This window comes from Gracilinanus agilis, chromosome 3 (assembly GCF_016433145.1).
Source record: "Gracilinanus agilis isolate LMUSP501 chromosome 3, AgileGrace, whole genome shotgun sequence".
Taxonomy (NCBI): domain Eukaryota; kingdom Metazoa; phylum Chordata; class Mammalia; order Didelphimorphia; family Didelphidae; genus Gracilinanus; species Gracilinanus agilis.
Genome location: NC_058132.1, coordinates 579,078,708 through 579,095,173, shown reverse-complemented (window position 1 = coordinate 579,095,173; position 16,466 = coordinate 579,078,708). Strand labels below are relative to the sequence as shown.

The 16,466-nt window shown below is 33.2% G+C and overlaps 1 protein-coding gene across 1 annotated transcript in view; it reads right to left on the bottom strand.

Moving 5' to 3' along the window:
* Window positions 1-16,466, bottom strand: part of DIAPH3 (diaphanous related formin 3) — a 423,660-nt gene that overhangs the window by 107,730 nt on the left and 299,464 nt on the right. Inside the window, exons 26-27 of the mRNA XM_044670603.1 lie at window positions 13,797-13,892; window positions 13,252-13,311 (exon numbers count right to left, since the gene is read on the bottom strand). Coding sequence (XP_044526538.1) covers window positions 13,252-13,311; window positions 13,797-13,892 — 156 coding nt within the window. The remainder of the gene's footprint in view (window positions 1-13,251; window positions 13,312-13,796; window positions 13,893-16,466) is intronic.

Here is a 16,466-nt window from a genome sequence, read left to right as displayed (position 1 = left end):
TGTTTCATGTTTAAAGTTGTTGTGGTGACTAATTTTGTTTAAAGAGAGAACACATTGGTGGGGTTCAAGAGCTTTGGAGGTGAGTAGGAGGAGAGAATGACCTCAATCATGGTTAATCCAAAAATCCTGATAGTGGTAGCCAAATGGCTGTCCTTTAGAGAACCAGAGTGACTTTCTGAAGTGGATGCAAGTGAGATGAATAATCTAGTCCTAGACTGAGAGGGAGAGAGCCTAAGGACATTTGAGGTTGGTGTTGTGGCCAGGATATACTTTCATTTATTTATTTGTCTGTTTATTTGCTTACTCACTTATTCATTCATTTATTTTTAGCAGCCCATCCCTCCCCACACCATAGAAGTTATCATCCATCAAAATATATAAACTATATCTTTTGTATTTCCACATCTCAGTTCCTTCTTTGGAAGTGAACATTCATAAGTTATCCTACAAATATTAAATCTGTAGCTGTATATATAATCTTCTTTCTCTTGATTATACTTGTTTCATTTTTCTTGATCTCAGATAGTTCTTTCCAAGTTAGAAAAAATTAATCTGCTTATCTTTTCTCATGGTGTAGTAGTATTTCATTACAATCATATGCTACAATTTGTTTAGCCATTTTCCAATTGATGGACATCCTCAGTTTCTCATTCTTTGCAACCACAAAGAAAGCTGCTACAAAATTTTGGATTCTTTCCCTTTTTTTTCTTGTTCTAGGGAAATAGATTTCCCCAGAATATACTTCTATAAAGCTCCTCCTTACCCCCCAAATTATAGCAAAAATAATCTCCAGAGTTAGATAACTGCTTTCAAACACTGGTATACACCATTGCATTTCATTATTAGTAAAACAATATTAAAGACCATAATTGTGATAGGGAAATTGATCACTTCCAATAATAGTTGACTTTTCACTGGCTTCATTAATCATAATGGCCTAAAGAAGAAAGCTATTGTTCATTGGTGGAAGATTCAGAATACCAGAATCCTATGCAACTTCTATTTAGATGCAGGATTATATCAGGTTGAGTGGGCACTCCTCTTGAAGTGAACTTCAGGAAGAAAGCATAATGATGGCAACAGAATCTACTTACTAGACATTGACAGCATGTTAAAGGTCAGAGAGAAGATAAAAGTGGAGGAATCATCCAACTCTTTAAAAGCATTTATAAAGCCCAGAGTGGGAATCTGATGGCCTTGGACTCAGATAAGAAAATGTAGTAGGAGCCTCTAATCCATAATCAACTTCAAAGTACTAGAGGTCTAGCCAGCAGGAGCAAGGAGAGAGCACATATATATGGGGTCAGCAAGTGTCCACCTGTATCCACAGTTTTAGCCATCCATAGTACACCATGGAACACAGTTCCCACAGATACAGGGCCTTACTGTACCTGATCTCCAAATTGTCTGATACCAAAGCTGAAAGGAGTGAAGGAACCATTTTTCTTTTTTCCTGTTTCACACACACATCATATCACAGTTTCTTGGGAAGCTGTTATTTCCTGACTAGCAAATGCTAGAGACTATACTTATTTTGAATATAGGAAAAGGGAATAAGAATAATTCTCATTTATTTTTGCATTAACTACCTTGCTATATATTGTCTTTACTAAATACTTTAAACTTTTGTGGCTTCTATAGAGGTCAGTGACAAGGGTAATGTTCAGCAGAATGGAGATTTGACCATATTTTCATAAATAGAATTGCTCAAAGTTAACTAAAGAAAAAAAATAGATCAAATAATATGAAAGAAGATATTCTTAATGGATTAAAAAAGTTTTAGGAAGCCATCTTAAGACTAGGCACTGGCTTTTATCCTCTTTATTGTTTTATAATATACTTGTATATGTCAAGTTACCTAAATCAACCACATAGTACATATACAAACAATTCTCATAAAACAGAAAATATGCTAATTAACGAAAAGCAGTATAAGACTCTCCATGTTTCCATATGTGACTGTATGAAAGCTATGGTTTAGAATTTTAGGATTAATTCCATTATAAATAATTATATTATAAATAAATGACATTAATCATAGGGCTAGGGAGGTTGTCTTGGATATAATTTAGTGTATAGTGGAGAGTTGTTAGGGCTGGTGTATTTGAGGGAATGAAGAAAACAGGTAAATTAGAAATTAAAATAGATATTCTACAGGATTATCATATTTCAAATTGCAATTTTGATTTACTTTCTTAGGAAGAATTAAGGGTAGAGTGTTTCTAGCTTTCTAATGAGAGTACAGCTGAGACACTAAGGCAAGTTGAAGCACCTGCCTTAGAGTTTTCAACCCCATTTCCTGTCCCTAAACCAGCTAATTTGAACATCTATATTGATATCCTCAAATACCCTAATCTTCCAATTCCCTCAATCCAATTATTTGTTTCTTTATTGCATTCCAATTATGCGTGATCATATCTTCAAGTGATCGACTTCAATGAAAAAACATTTTGAAATTCCTTTATGGCGTCATCTCTCCTATGCCTGTAGGTAGCTAAATTCTTCATTCTCTACTCCCTCCATCCACTGAGAAACTCTAGGTCATCAATCCTGATCCCCACTCTTTCCCAATTTCAACCCTATAATTAACCATTTAAACTTTATATTGTCCTTTACCCTCAATCCCTTATACCTTGCCCTATTGATGTTCAAACGTCATTAATACCCAATCCTGAATTACTCCCAGCTTCTCTCCTATTCCTGTGCTGTAGTAGAGAACAGGGAGCAATCATTCAGCTGAGACAACAAGGACCACTAAAAATTTATGTTATCTAATCTGATCTGTACCCTTCCCACAAGACAACCCTTTAACACTTGCCCTATTGATTCTCTAACCAAATACCGGCTATTTCTAACCTTGTCTCTGTTCAAGCCCTACACACCAATCTCACCACAAAGTCAGATTATGTGGCATTATAATTTATTGATAAAATAGAGACCATTCACCTCAATGCCCTCTTACCCCATTCACTACTTTCACCTTCGCTATTTTCTGTTCTTCTAATGATTGTCCTCTGAAACAGCATTTCCCCAATCATTCCATAATTTTTTATTTTGTAATCATGAAAATAAATAGGCATACATGTATGTGTGCATATATAGAGACATTATGTACATGCAGAGATCTAGAAAGATATTGATATTTATACATTAACAAACATACATATATCCACATGATTAGTCAGTGAATATTTATTAGGTGCCTACCACGGCCTAGGCTCTCTGCTAAGTATTGGGAATAAAAATGTTGAAATAGAGACTCCCTGCCTTTGAAGAGATGGTAATTTAATGGAGGAAAGACAACACACATAAGGAAGCTAAAAAGTTCAGGGGAAATTATGAGATGTGAGCATATGATGAAGCAGTTAAAAAAAAAATACAACCAGGTGGGAAATGTACACACACAGTATATGTGTAATGTAAAATAGTATATACATACAAATAGATATACAGATGTCTCTTTCATTTATATGATGTATATTTATTTCTGGAGGAAATATGACAGTGGCAGGAATGATATACTTTAAATCAATACACTTGTGTATGAAGAGTAATGATAAAAACAGCAATAACAAAATAATAGCTAGGATGCTATATATATAGCACTTATTATGTTAGGTACTGTATTAATCTTTACAACCACCTTAAATGGTAGGTGATATCCTTATTTTATAGTTGAGGAAATGGATACAATCAAAGGTTAATGAGCAAGTTGCCCCAAATCACACAACTGGTAAGTGTCTGAGGTTGAATTTGAACTCAGGTCTGTCACTCCATCTCCTGACATGGTAATGTGACTATGGACATGGAACTTCATCTATTGCTTTCTTCAACTGCAAACAGGAATGATGTTTATACTAACCTATTTCAATTAGCTGGTTTGAGTAAAGTACCATGCAAAACTGAAAGTGCCATACAAATATGTTATTATTATTAAAAAGGTGACAGAAATGGCTATGTGAGAATTTTTCAAAATGCTGTAAGCAGAAATACCTGTCCCAATTGCTGCAAAGTCATTAGGTACCTGAACAGCCCCATTAGTCATTGAAGAATACAAATAGCTCACCTGGAAAAATCATCCTTGTTGGTTAAGGACAAAATCATTCCTCTGAGATCTACCTTAAAATTTATTCTTCTTAGAAGCCTTCCTTAACTAACCTACATCTACTGAATATCATCATTTCACATAATTGACCATTCCATGTATATGTGAAAATGCATCTATTAATTGTATTAAATGCTTTCAATGTTTTTTATTTATACTATTGGACTTCACCATTTTTCATCTCCTCATATTAAACACTATGAGGTCAGAGACTGCATTTAACACAGACTATTTAGGCTTCATAGTACCTAGTACAGTATCATGCAAGTTCTGGGTACTTGATAAATGTTAATTGATAATGAAAAATATGGGTATGACTAGAGCAAAGTCAAGGTACCATCACCCACAGGGTGGAAATAATGTGCAATAAAATGATAAAATATTAAAACTTAATGAGCAGATTCTCAATTAAGGAATTGAGAATCTGCTCATTAAATTTGCAGATGACACTAAGCCGGGCAGGGGTTAAACAGTGTGGAAGACAGGAAAAGAATTAGAAATGACCTTGATGAATTAGAAAAATGATTAGTCAAAAACAAGACAAGGTTCAATTAAGACAAGTACAAAATGTACAGTTAAGGTTAAAAAAACAAACCATACAGATAAAGGATAGGGTAAGAAAGGCTAGGCACAAATAAATAAATAAATGAATGAATAAACAAATAAATAAATAAATAAATAGATGAACAGACAGAAAATTCACTGGGAGATAAAAGAGCACAATCTGACTTGATATAATTCTGTTATACACAAAAAGACACAAACAAACACACTAAACTGGGATCTTAATATTCAAGAGAAATGAATAAATACTTTTATAACTGCTAACATATATATAGCCTTTAGGTTTTCAAAGCTCTTTCAAAATATTGCCTCATTTGAAGCAATTTTCACATTGTATTCAGTTTTGGTCAGCGTTCTATAAATGTATTGCATCCACTTTTGGTTCCAAATTTTCTCTAGATGTTCAAGGGAGATAATAAAAATGCTAAAAATGTTATAGGAAAGCACTAAATTGCTATTTTATTAAGAAAGTACCTTATCAATAATTTATCACAAAGTGGATCTAGAAACTGAAAATCAAATTGTTTGAGTAAAATGAAAGATGATCAAATATCAAGAAGTTATTATGGGATATTATGAAATATGTTGTCCACAAATTACCTTAGAGGGTTTTGACTAGCGATTATTCAAATCAGAATATGAACCACCAAGCAATTTAAAAACAACAACAACTATTACTACTACACCCTTCTATTTTAAAATTGATTCTAAGTTTTGGCTCTAAGCACACCAGCTCTTTCTATCCTCCACTCTTTCCCAAAATCTGTTCAAGGCTCATGTACACTGTTTCTCTAGCTCATCCTCTGCCCTCCCCTTCTCGTTTTGCCTTCAATCTTTCCCACTATTAGACTCTTTTCCAATGGGTCCTGTCCTCTTATTGTGCGGCCAAAGTATTTAAGCTGCTGCTTTTTAGTATTTGTCCTTCCCTACACAGCATAGTTCATAGCTTCAATGAGCAACACAAGCCCCTTCCTCCATCTCAAGAAGGCAGTGATCCAGGAGGGGTCACAGTCTTAATACAACAGTAATATCAGTGAACAAGTTGGCAAACCTAGAATTTGTGCTCTGTTTTGGGAAGTCAGACTCATCACTATTTCATAATGATGACTTTAAGACTGTAGAGGCAGGCCTTTGTCTAAGCCAGGAAACAACTTATCAGAGTAGACAATTCGATAAGATAAAAAAGCAGGCAAGCTGTTTGCTCAGCATCATGGAAACAAAATCTGGGAAAGTGAAAATCAGATTAAGTTTGTCTAAAATGAAAGATGATCTAATATCAAGAAGTAACAATGGGATATTGTGAAATATATTGTCCTCAAGAACTTAAAAAAACTGATACATGAATTACTTTAGAGGATTTTGACTAGTGATTATTCAGATTAGAATCTGAACCACCAAGTGACTTTATTTTTTAAAAAAACCTTACCTTTTTTCTTAGAATGTATTATAAGTATTGGCTCCAAGGTAGAAGAGTGATATGGGTTTTGTATCTTTATATCTTCAGTTTTTCATTTGTAACTTGCTTATTGGCTTCATGAAGGCAGATGCCAGAGTTTTTCAATATAAATTTTGCTGAATTATTTTTTCTCTTCTTCCTCTTTTTCTTTTAAAAAATCTGTTACAGGAGATGATTTGGGGTAGTGGAGAGGCAGTACATAAAAGAAGAAATCTATGTGACATAACACTAAAGATATCCATAAAATCTATTTTAAAAGAAATTAATAGCTCTTCTGCTCCTGATAGGGAGATAACAAACATCTGTTTAGTTGGAAGCTCTTTATTACTGCTATATCATGCCTTTATACCTGGTTAATCATCTCTTTCCTGAAATCCTCATTTACTTTTTTTTTTTTTTGGGTGTATAGACTCAAGAGACTACATCAAAGACAAAATTGCTTCTCTTTCTTTTTTCACTGATTTGTGTTCACATTTAGACATGCTCCACTCTGGTTTGTATATGAGTATAACTTCTTAACGTGTAAGGTATTAAGATCCTTCCTCTTCTGGAAAACCTCATTTGTTTTTAAGGAAGCAATGTACAACTGACTTTTTCCTTTTCCTCCTCCCCAGTGTGACATTTTTCTGCTCTCATCATGCTGCTCTGGCAAAGTCTTGTTTCCCTCCCCTCTGCCACTTTGGATCCCTTTTGTCCCCCACTGAAACTCTGCTTTCACGTTTCAGCATGTCTGAACCAGAAAAGGGATATTCTGAAAACAAAAACACAGTTCATCACTGGGCCACTCTCTAACTGTTTCCATTCTGATAGGCTGTGCCAGTACTTGATGATTTGTAGCTTCAGGGTTGTCTCCATGTTGTTGCTGTTCATTCGTTTAGTCATGTCCAACTCTTTAGAGACCACTTGGACCATACTGTCCATGGGATTTTCTGGGCAAAGATACTGGAGTGGTTTGCCACTTCCTTCTCCAGTGGATTAAAGTAAGCAGAGTTTGTTAAGTCCCTTGTCTAGGGTCATACAGCAAGTGTCTAAAGTTGGCTTTGAACCCAAGCCTTCCTGATTCTAGGGCTGCTGCTCTATACACTGAGATGTCTAGCTGTTTCCATAGCATGAGTAAGAAAAAGAATTCATGATACAGTCATATGTCCCTGAACTATATTATAATGTGAAACTAGAGGCGCATTACAGTCATGTGCATTAAGCCCTATCAAGGGGTATAAGAGCATGCCCATTCTCAATTTAGGTATGCCACCTTGCAAATGAACGGATCATCAACCACAGGCTTAGACAATAGAGAACCATAGTGGTGAGCGACATTCAATTAATTATTTTCCTACCAATCAAGAAATTGAGCCACATAAGGGCTGTAAGGAGGGAAGGATAGAAATGGGTGCAAGCAGGTAAACCAGATCAAATAAACCATGAGTTTCATATGAAAAAATGGGGATGATGATAGTGGTAATAATAACAGATTTGTATCTGGCAATTTATGTGTATTTATCTAATATTTTAAAGTATACAAAGTACTTTATTGATATTTTTTAAAATCTTCATAATGACCATGTGAGAGGGTAGTATAAATATAATTTCTATTTTAAAAAAGGTGAAATCGGGGCCTAAAGAGGTTAAGTAACATACTAATATTCACACAGCAAAATATCATCCTTTAATTATAGTATTAAGGCAGAAAAATTACTTGTTTTATTAGGAATATTCCTAATGTATACTGGATACATGACCAGTTCCACTCACATAAAATTTAGCATTCATTATTTTCATGTATGATGAAGAAATGACTAAGAATTTTCAAGAAACCCTACAAGTTAGTATAAATAGTTCTCAAAATTCCCACCTTTCAAACTTCTGTACCAATACTAGATATAACTAGTAACTAGATTCTAGGGTAGAATGTTCCATAAAAACCCATTTTTGCTTCATTTTTTTTTTTTTTAGGGAAGAAGGGAATTAGGAAGAGAAATAAAATTCATTTATAGTGATTGACAAAACATGTTTTTAAAACTATGATCTTATGGCAATGACCTTTAACAGAAACTAGGTTAACTTAGTAGAGAATAATTAACTGTCTCTACCTTTCAATCAGTAACTGGCAAAATGAAAAAGACCAGATTTAAAGTTAAGATCCAAGTCTGAAGACAGATTAGGCAGGAAACTACTCCTAAAGGAAGCCAAAGCAAAACGATCCCAAGAGCCCTTACTTCTAGCCTTTTGCTCTGCCCTGAGAGATTCAACTAGAAATCCCTTAATGCACTGTGTCCTTCATTTATTTCTCCTACTGGACATTTGAAAGCATTTAAGAATGTTACTTTTTTTGAGTGGTTGCTTGATGATGGATCACACTGAATTAAAAGGAGTCTGTTTTTGTTTTTTTTTCCTTCTTCCTTTCTTTGGGACAGGGGAAGACTACCATCTACAGTACAATTAGAAAACTGGGTCTCTTACCTGATGATAAAAGTATAAATAATAAAATACTGTCTACGTTTTCTAACATATAAAACTTTCTGGCTTAACTATATTATTATAATGTAAGCATTAAGAAGGATTTAAAACAAGAGCCTTAGCTAAATCGTATATCCAGGCTTGAAGTCATACAGCATTTTGATTTAATATCAGAATTGAGTTATGAATAAAATGTTGCTCTGAACATTTTTATTTTTTTAGGTCACTTAAATCTAGAAACACTACAGTATTTAGTAGTCTAACTTTTAATATGGATATGGTGGTAAATAAGTATTTTGTTTTTATTTGCATATTGTATTAGGCAGTTTTGTGCTGCATGAAATGTTATAATGGAAAAATATGCACATATAATTTAATAGGCCTAATTATCACATTTCAAAACAAAACAAAATTGCCAGCATCTTTTAACCCTGAGGCTTCTACAACAGAATGCGAGAGTACTTAATAAAGCAGATGTATATGTTAAATGAATATTACTATCTTTTTCTTTCTCTTCAATAAAATTTAGCATTCATTATTTTCATGTATTCTGTGGATTTTTATTACAGAATTGCTTCATGACAGCTCCTTAGATTAATCAAAGGAAGGTTTGGTTGCTAAAGGTACACTGCAAACATGTTAAAGGATGTACATAATATATATTAATCATTATTATTTATGCTATTGCCAGAGTTAATAAATGTTATAGCTATTTTCACATTTAGTGAAGAATGCCACAATAATCTAAAACAGAAAGGTAACTGGCATTAATACAGTCAATTTTCAGTTTTGTGTTTAATTTAGGTAGTACATTGCTTTCAAATACTTGAAATGTGTCACTATAAGTTAAAATCATAATTATAGAATCATAAATGGAGAGTTTATAGGACCCTCAGAGACCATCCAGTAAAATATCTTAAACTGAGGCCCAGATAGGCAGATTTTTGAGGAGCTGGACTCAAATTCCCATTCTACCAAGTTGCTATGTGACCTTGGGCAAGTCAGCCTCTCTGAAAGACATTTTATGAATCTGAAGATTAAAAATTTAAATGATCATAATAAAAAGTATTAAAAAATTTTAAACATTTAAGAGGAACATGCTAGCTAGATGAAACAAATATAGGCCCCAATTATGGAAAATAAAAACAACTTGTGAAAAATCTAACTCTTAGTAACCATATTTCTCAGTGACACTGTAAATCTCAAAAGATATAAACAATTTACAAGGTAACAGAAAGACACATGTTAAATACCAAACGGATGCCTTACATTACTGTGGATGACCTAAATTCAAGAAGTGGCATGAAGGAATTATTAAAGGTCTTTATGAATTAGAAAGGGGGAAGGTAAACGGTTATCTTAAGAATAAGAATGAGAACAAATGAATAGTTTAAATATCAATCACCAAAAATATTTAATTAAAAAAAAAAAAAACCTGCCATCACCAAAAAGTAGGCTTCTGAAGTGCTGAGAATCTTTTATAAAAGAACTAGAGGAAGACATAGACAAGAAAACATGGAGTGTTTATGGTTTCTATTTGTGGAGTACTCATTGAAAGTAAGGATAAAGAGGAAACATATTAGCAAGCAATTCCTGGTAAAATTAGAAGCTATTTTTATAGTTCTCTAAATAAATAAAAAAAAAAAAAAGGTGTTAATAATAACTAATTATAAGAAGCTACTTTTGCTTTGACTTCATTACCAGAGATCATTTGGCCAATGCTATATTTAGAACATGAAAGGCCATCAAGATAAATGCATTTCCATTAAAAAAACATAAATATATAGTGATTTGAAAATGAAGCCCCAATGGTTTTCAAAAAAGCAAGATTCTCCATGGAGTATGCCATGGGTAAAGCATGAATAAAACCAATTTTATACATTCGTCTTAATGGCACATTGAATTGGAGGGGGAGAGGGAGTTATTGGGCAAATATACTGCTTTGCTCCTGCCTATAAGTTTAATTTGGTTTTTTTTTTCTTTGTAGAAGTAGAGAGATATCATTAATAGCAATGCTTTTTGTCAATTCCTGAATCCATACAGTTTTCCATCATTTAAAAAAAAAAGATAAGAGTTAATAACTGACTCTATATACAAGAAGGTTTTTAAGTAAAAACTAAAGAGTTCTGTAAACAAATATGATGGATACAATAAAAATAGGTTAGAAAACATAGATTAAGAATTTACTTAATAGGAGATAATAACTCAAATGCACAAATTATTGTTGCCTAAAGTCTAATTCTTACATTTTTTATGACATAGGTATTTGTCATAATCATAAAGGTGCATGATAGCTTTTGAAAAAATATATCATTCATTATTTCATTTTGATGAGGGCGGGTCTAGCAGGGAGTTAATCTGTGCTTTAAAGTAAAGAGAAAAACAAGTACTAGTAACTTCCACAAATTCTAAAATCATATACTTCAGAAGAAAGTGGTTAATATTCTATTTACTTATAAATTCAACAAAATTATGTGATATACTGCATGAGGTACTGTGAGGGATACAAAGATGAATATGATATAATTTATTGTGAATGGTAAAATAAAAACAATAAAAAGTATAAGGAACAATGAACTTAGTTGAGGATATCAGTTCAAATGTGTTTTTAGTGACAGAAAATATTATAAAGGTATGTAAATTAGGGCAGACAAAAATAATTTCCTAATGAAAATAAAAATCGAAGCGCCAATAAAAATGTCATTAGCTCAGAGATCTAAGAGGTTTGAAGAGCAAAGAAAGGTGAAATTAAATGTCAACATTGTTTAACATATTTACTACCACACTTATAAATGGGATCAAATGGGTAGCTTAATATGTTTAATAGTACAGAAAACTGTCAATACAGTTCTATCTCTAATGACACTATCACCTTCTTTACACATTTAAAACTACTGACCATTCTCTACTCCTAGAAATCCCATCCTAAAAAAGTTTCCAGGACATTATAATATATATGAATGACATAGGCTCCTATTATAATATTATCTATCAATTAATAGGCATGTATTAAGTGCCCACTATGTGGCAGGCATATAGCACAGAGGATATGAAAGCAAGACAAAAGGGCAGTTCCTGCTTCCAAGAAGCTCACAATCTATTGGGGACATCAACATTCAAACAACTTTGTGCAAGTAGAATATATATGGAATAGAATGGAAATAATGAGATGGAGAAGGCACTATCATAGAAGGGGACTTGCAAAAGGAATTTGAATTAAGACTGAAGGAAATATAGGAATCCAGGAAATAGAGATGAGGAGGGAGAAAAGTCTAGACTTAATCTAGATTGGAAAGCCAATGAAAAAGAATAGAGTTCTAGTTTTCATCCTATATATCTGACCACTACTTCTCAGTCTCTTGTTCTCATCCTCTGACAATGGGTATTCCAAAAGATTCATTCTCCAGATCACTGCATGCATATTCTCTTCCTTAGAAAACATACCTACTTTCATGGTTTCACTCGTCATCTCTATGTATGATAATCAAATAATAATAATAATATAATAATCAAATCATCTCAGTCCTGACCTGTATCTTTAATTCTTTTAAAAGCATAGTTCCTAGTGGTATTGTCTGGCTCCAATTCCTCTTTCTCAATGCCACAAGATTACTCTTCCTAAAATATTTGTATTCTGATATTCACTTTCATAAAAAAATTTAAATCAGATAGTATTAAAGAGGGTGCATGTATATGTTCTCCCTTCCCAACAACCTTGCTCTTTTTAAATTCATGCCTTAAAAAGTACAAGTTTCATGATTCAGTGAGTCTTTACAGGAATCAAAATAACTGAATGAATTTTTATAATAATAAAGACCATTGACTTAGTCCTGCCCAAACTAAGTATTCTTATATTTTTATCCAAGTAAATAGGAGACATTTAAATGAAAAAGGAATATGGTTTTTACTTTGTTAGTGAATCAGCAAATATTTTAAGTAATATCAGTAGAAAAGCACCAGAAAACGAATATAGATCTACCATCTATGTCACAGAAAATTAAAAGGAGGGAGAAAGGTGTTTAACAGAAATTTAAGAGATCTCCAATGAAGTGTGGGTTAGAAATTATATATGTAGGCCAACCTGAGTTAGTTAAGCAAAAAAATGAAAATTGGCTTCTTTTATTTTTTTTGTTGTTGATTTTTAACATATCACTTTTACAGTCATTGTACTGGCTTCAATTTCTTTCTACAATAGCATACTATGAACCTTAATGATATTTATAGCTCTTTTAAGATATTAGTTGAATTATTTCAAAGAACAATGACTAATAGGATGAAATATAGTGAAGGAAATGGATCTCTAATTCACCATTTTAAATTATACTGGGAAGTGACATATTCCATGCTTCCATTTATTTAAAACATAATTCAGTGAGACCTTATAGTCTATGAAAAGGAAATCTGAACAGCAATTATCAAAGATTATCGCATCACTGCTTCTGCAAACAATAAACTTGATGCTTCCTTTTTTTATAATTCAGTTAATGACCACAGAATATAAGAAACTGTAAAGAGTTGGAATTCCTACATGATCTTTATACAAAATAAATCTCAATGTCATATTTACATTCTTACTTAGAAACTTAAGAGGATCAGAGCAACCTACTGAAATCAAAGATCAATAAAAGTAGACAAGAAGAACATTCAATTTATAAATATTGTTGATTACCATGGTTACGAGCTTTCAGAACAGGCCTCTGTGAAATTGGACTAAGACTTTGTCGGATATCTATAAAAAAAGAGAAATAAAAGAAACTTAATATAATCGTCTACTCCTCTCAAGAAGTTTAACTTTATTAGCTAGATTTCCTCCCCCTCAGGTAAATAAATATTCCTGGAAACAAGACAATGCTATACTACCAATGAAATACTTGATTCAGTAGAGAATAATGTGATTTTTACCTACCATTTAATTTTCATATTATGATCTCCATGAAGATAAGATATATGTGGTTCTGTAGCTGAATTGTGTCACGCTAATAAAGTTATGGTAAGTTTAGTGTGAAGATTTATAAATGGTATTGACATCAGTCAAAAGGAATGAGTATTTCTCTGGCATTTGTCATTTTGAGGAAAGAATTAAACTAAATGCTAGAACTTCTAAACAATTATAAGCTAGAGCAGTGCGTTCTTGAGGCATGCCTTTAAAGAAATAATTTTTTTTAAAAAGGATCTTCTATATTGTAATTCCCTTGAAACAAGTGGAATATTCACCTTTAGGCCTTGGTGTCCTTTTTCTTCGGTCTCGGAAAGCCGCACCTGACTGCAAGGCCTCCAGCAGACTATCCATCACTCCTGTCTCATCACCCTCTGTGAAAAGAGATTGAGGGAATTCCATTAGCCCTGAGGGTTACCATAGCAATGTCAGAGCCAACACAGGGGTCGGAGTGGTTGAGGGTAGGGGAAAAAAGACCAAACACCAAGATGAAACCCTCAATTACAAACAGAGAGGTTTTCAACTCACTCACAAATCAGCTATCTCGTTAAGAAAGCTGCCTCCTTTGTGTTCATGCTGCCACCTGATCAGAAGTAACCATATTGAACTGATTCACTTCAGAGAACTGCTTTGTTTGGGGAGTTACAATCTTTAAATATTATTATTAAAAATATTATTAAAAAAATGTCATCATCACCTCTGTGGTTCTGGATTGAAAACACTGGGGGACTTAGGAGAATAGCTCCCATCTCTGATCTTGTATATATCTGACCATGTCACTGCCCAGCTAAAGAAGCTTACAAGGCTCTCATCTGCCTCGAGAAAAAAATACATATTATGTTTAGCATTTAAAGCCCTTCACAACGTGTTCCCCAACCTATCTTTCAAGAGTAATTTTCTATAAGTCTCCTTCGTGTACTCTTGTTGTTACATCCAGGATACTGCATTGCTGGCATCTGGGAAGCAATGGTCCCCTCTTACAAAGAATTCTCTCCCTCCAACTTGGATTCTCTAGCTCGCTTTAAGGCTAAGTCCCGATGTTACCAATAGGAAGCATATCCTGATTCCCCCCAGTTTTCAGTGCTCATCTTCCCCCAAATATCATCTGGTCTATATTCATGGTCTATATTTGCCTCCTCCCAGTGGAATGTAAACTCTGTGAGGAAGGTAACATTTTCAATTCTAACTTATAACCTTGGCATACTTCCTTAAAAATACTGTTTGAATGACTAAAGCCAGGTTTGGTTCATCCCATTTTAAAGATGGAGAAACGGAGTCTCTGAGGGCTTAGTGGCTTGCTTTTTCATCACCCTGCTGATAAATGTCTGAGGACGGATATGATCTTTAAGTTTTCTGGCTTAAAGTATGGAATTCTATCTACTAGGCACTGCTACCTAAAATACTTCATTAAAACAAATGTAAGAACTTGTGTTATAAAGTCAAGTTTTAATGATTTCAAAACATATTCATTCTATTACTTTCTCACTGTAAGCATGGGGAACAGATAAGACACCTTTAAAGAGAAGAGAACCTGAAGAAAGCAAGTAAAGTTTAATCATTTGTATATTCTTACAAATAAGCAAATAGCAATAAGGTGAACTTTCTCCTCACTCAGAACACACTTCCTTACTATTAATGTCACATTATCCAGCTATTAAATCAAGAAGGCACAATATGGCCAAAACATATCTCTTTATTTGGGGTAAGGTAAGGGGCATCTGAAACTGTAAGAAGGAAAATCTCATTTATTTAAAACAGATGAGAAACAAAAATGATTTTAAAGAGATATTACTGTAATTGAATCATGTGTGCCTGTACTCATTAGATTTAGAATAAAAGAAGAAAGGTAATTAAATAGGATAATACCATAACTTACAAGTGAAGAAAATTCACTTGTCAAACTAAAGTATGACAATTTAAATCTTCACTAAAGGAGAATCTCAACAATAGTACTTGCAAATTTTAAATACTCATTTTCTTTAAAAATTTATTACAATAGCATTTAGACTGTTCAAATATTTTATTATATAAGAATAGATTTTGAAAATGACTTTCAAAAAGTTTTTTTTTAACTTTATAAAGCTTTGAAGAAAAACATCAAATAATTTTTTTCAGAGAGAGGGAATTAAAGTTGAATTCAACATCAAGAATCAAGCAAAAATTACAGAGAAATTAGAGAACAGCAGTGAAAAATCTGCCTTTAACAGAAAAGAGGGACAAGCTACCTAGAGTCTATTTCAGTGATTGCTCCAATTCTATTCTTGAATATCTATAAATCTTTAAATGTCTATAAATCTATAAAACTTCAGCTTTCAAAGGGAGCTCAAAAGAATCATAGTCTAACAAGTCCTTGACCACTACACTTTCTCTAAAGAAAAGTTAGTAAGCAATCAAATGAGGACCTCAAGAGGAGGAATTAGAGCTAAGATCATCATCATTCTCCCAAATGTCTCTCCAAATAATTCTAAAATGATACATAAAATCAAATTTTGGATGTATGCCTTTAAAATCAGAAGTGACCAAATTGGAGGTGGGTGGGGAGACTTATAAAAATTCAATGAAGGAGTCCTACCAAATTCCTTTTATGACACAAATATGGTACTGATTCCAAAGCCAGGGAGATCAAAAACAGAGAAAGAAAACTACAGACCAATCTCCCTAATGAACATAGATGCAAAAATCTTAAATAGAATACTAGCAAAGAGACTCCAGCAAGTAATTAAGAAGATCATCCACCATGATCAGGTGGGATTTATACCAGGAATGCAAGGTTGGTTCAATATTAGGAAAACCATCCACATAATTGACCATATCAATAGTCTAACAAACAAAAATCACATGATCATCTCAATAGATGCTGAAAAAGCCTTTGACAAAATACAGCATCCATTCCTATTGAAAACACTGAAAAGTATAGGAATAGAAGGACCTTTCCTAAAAATAATAAA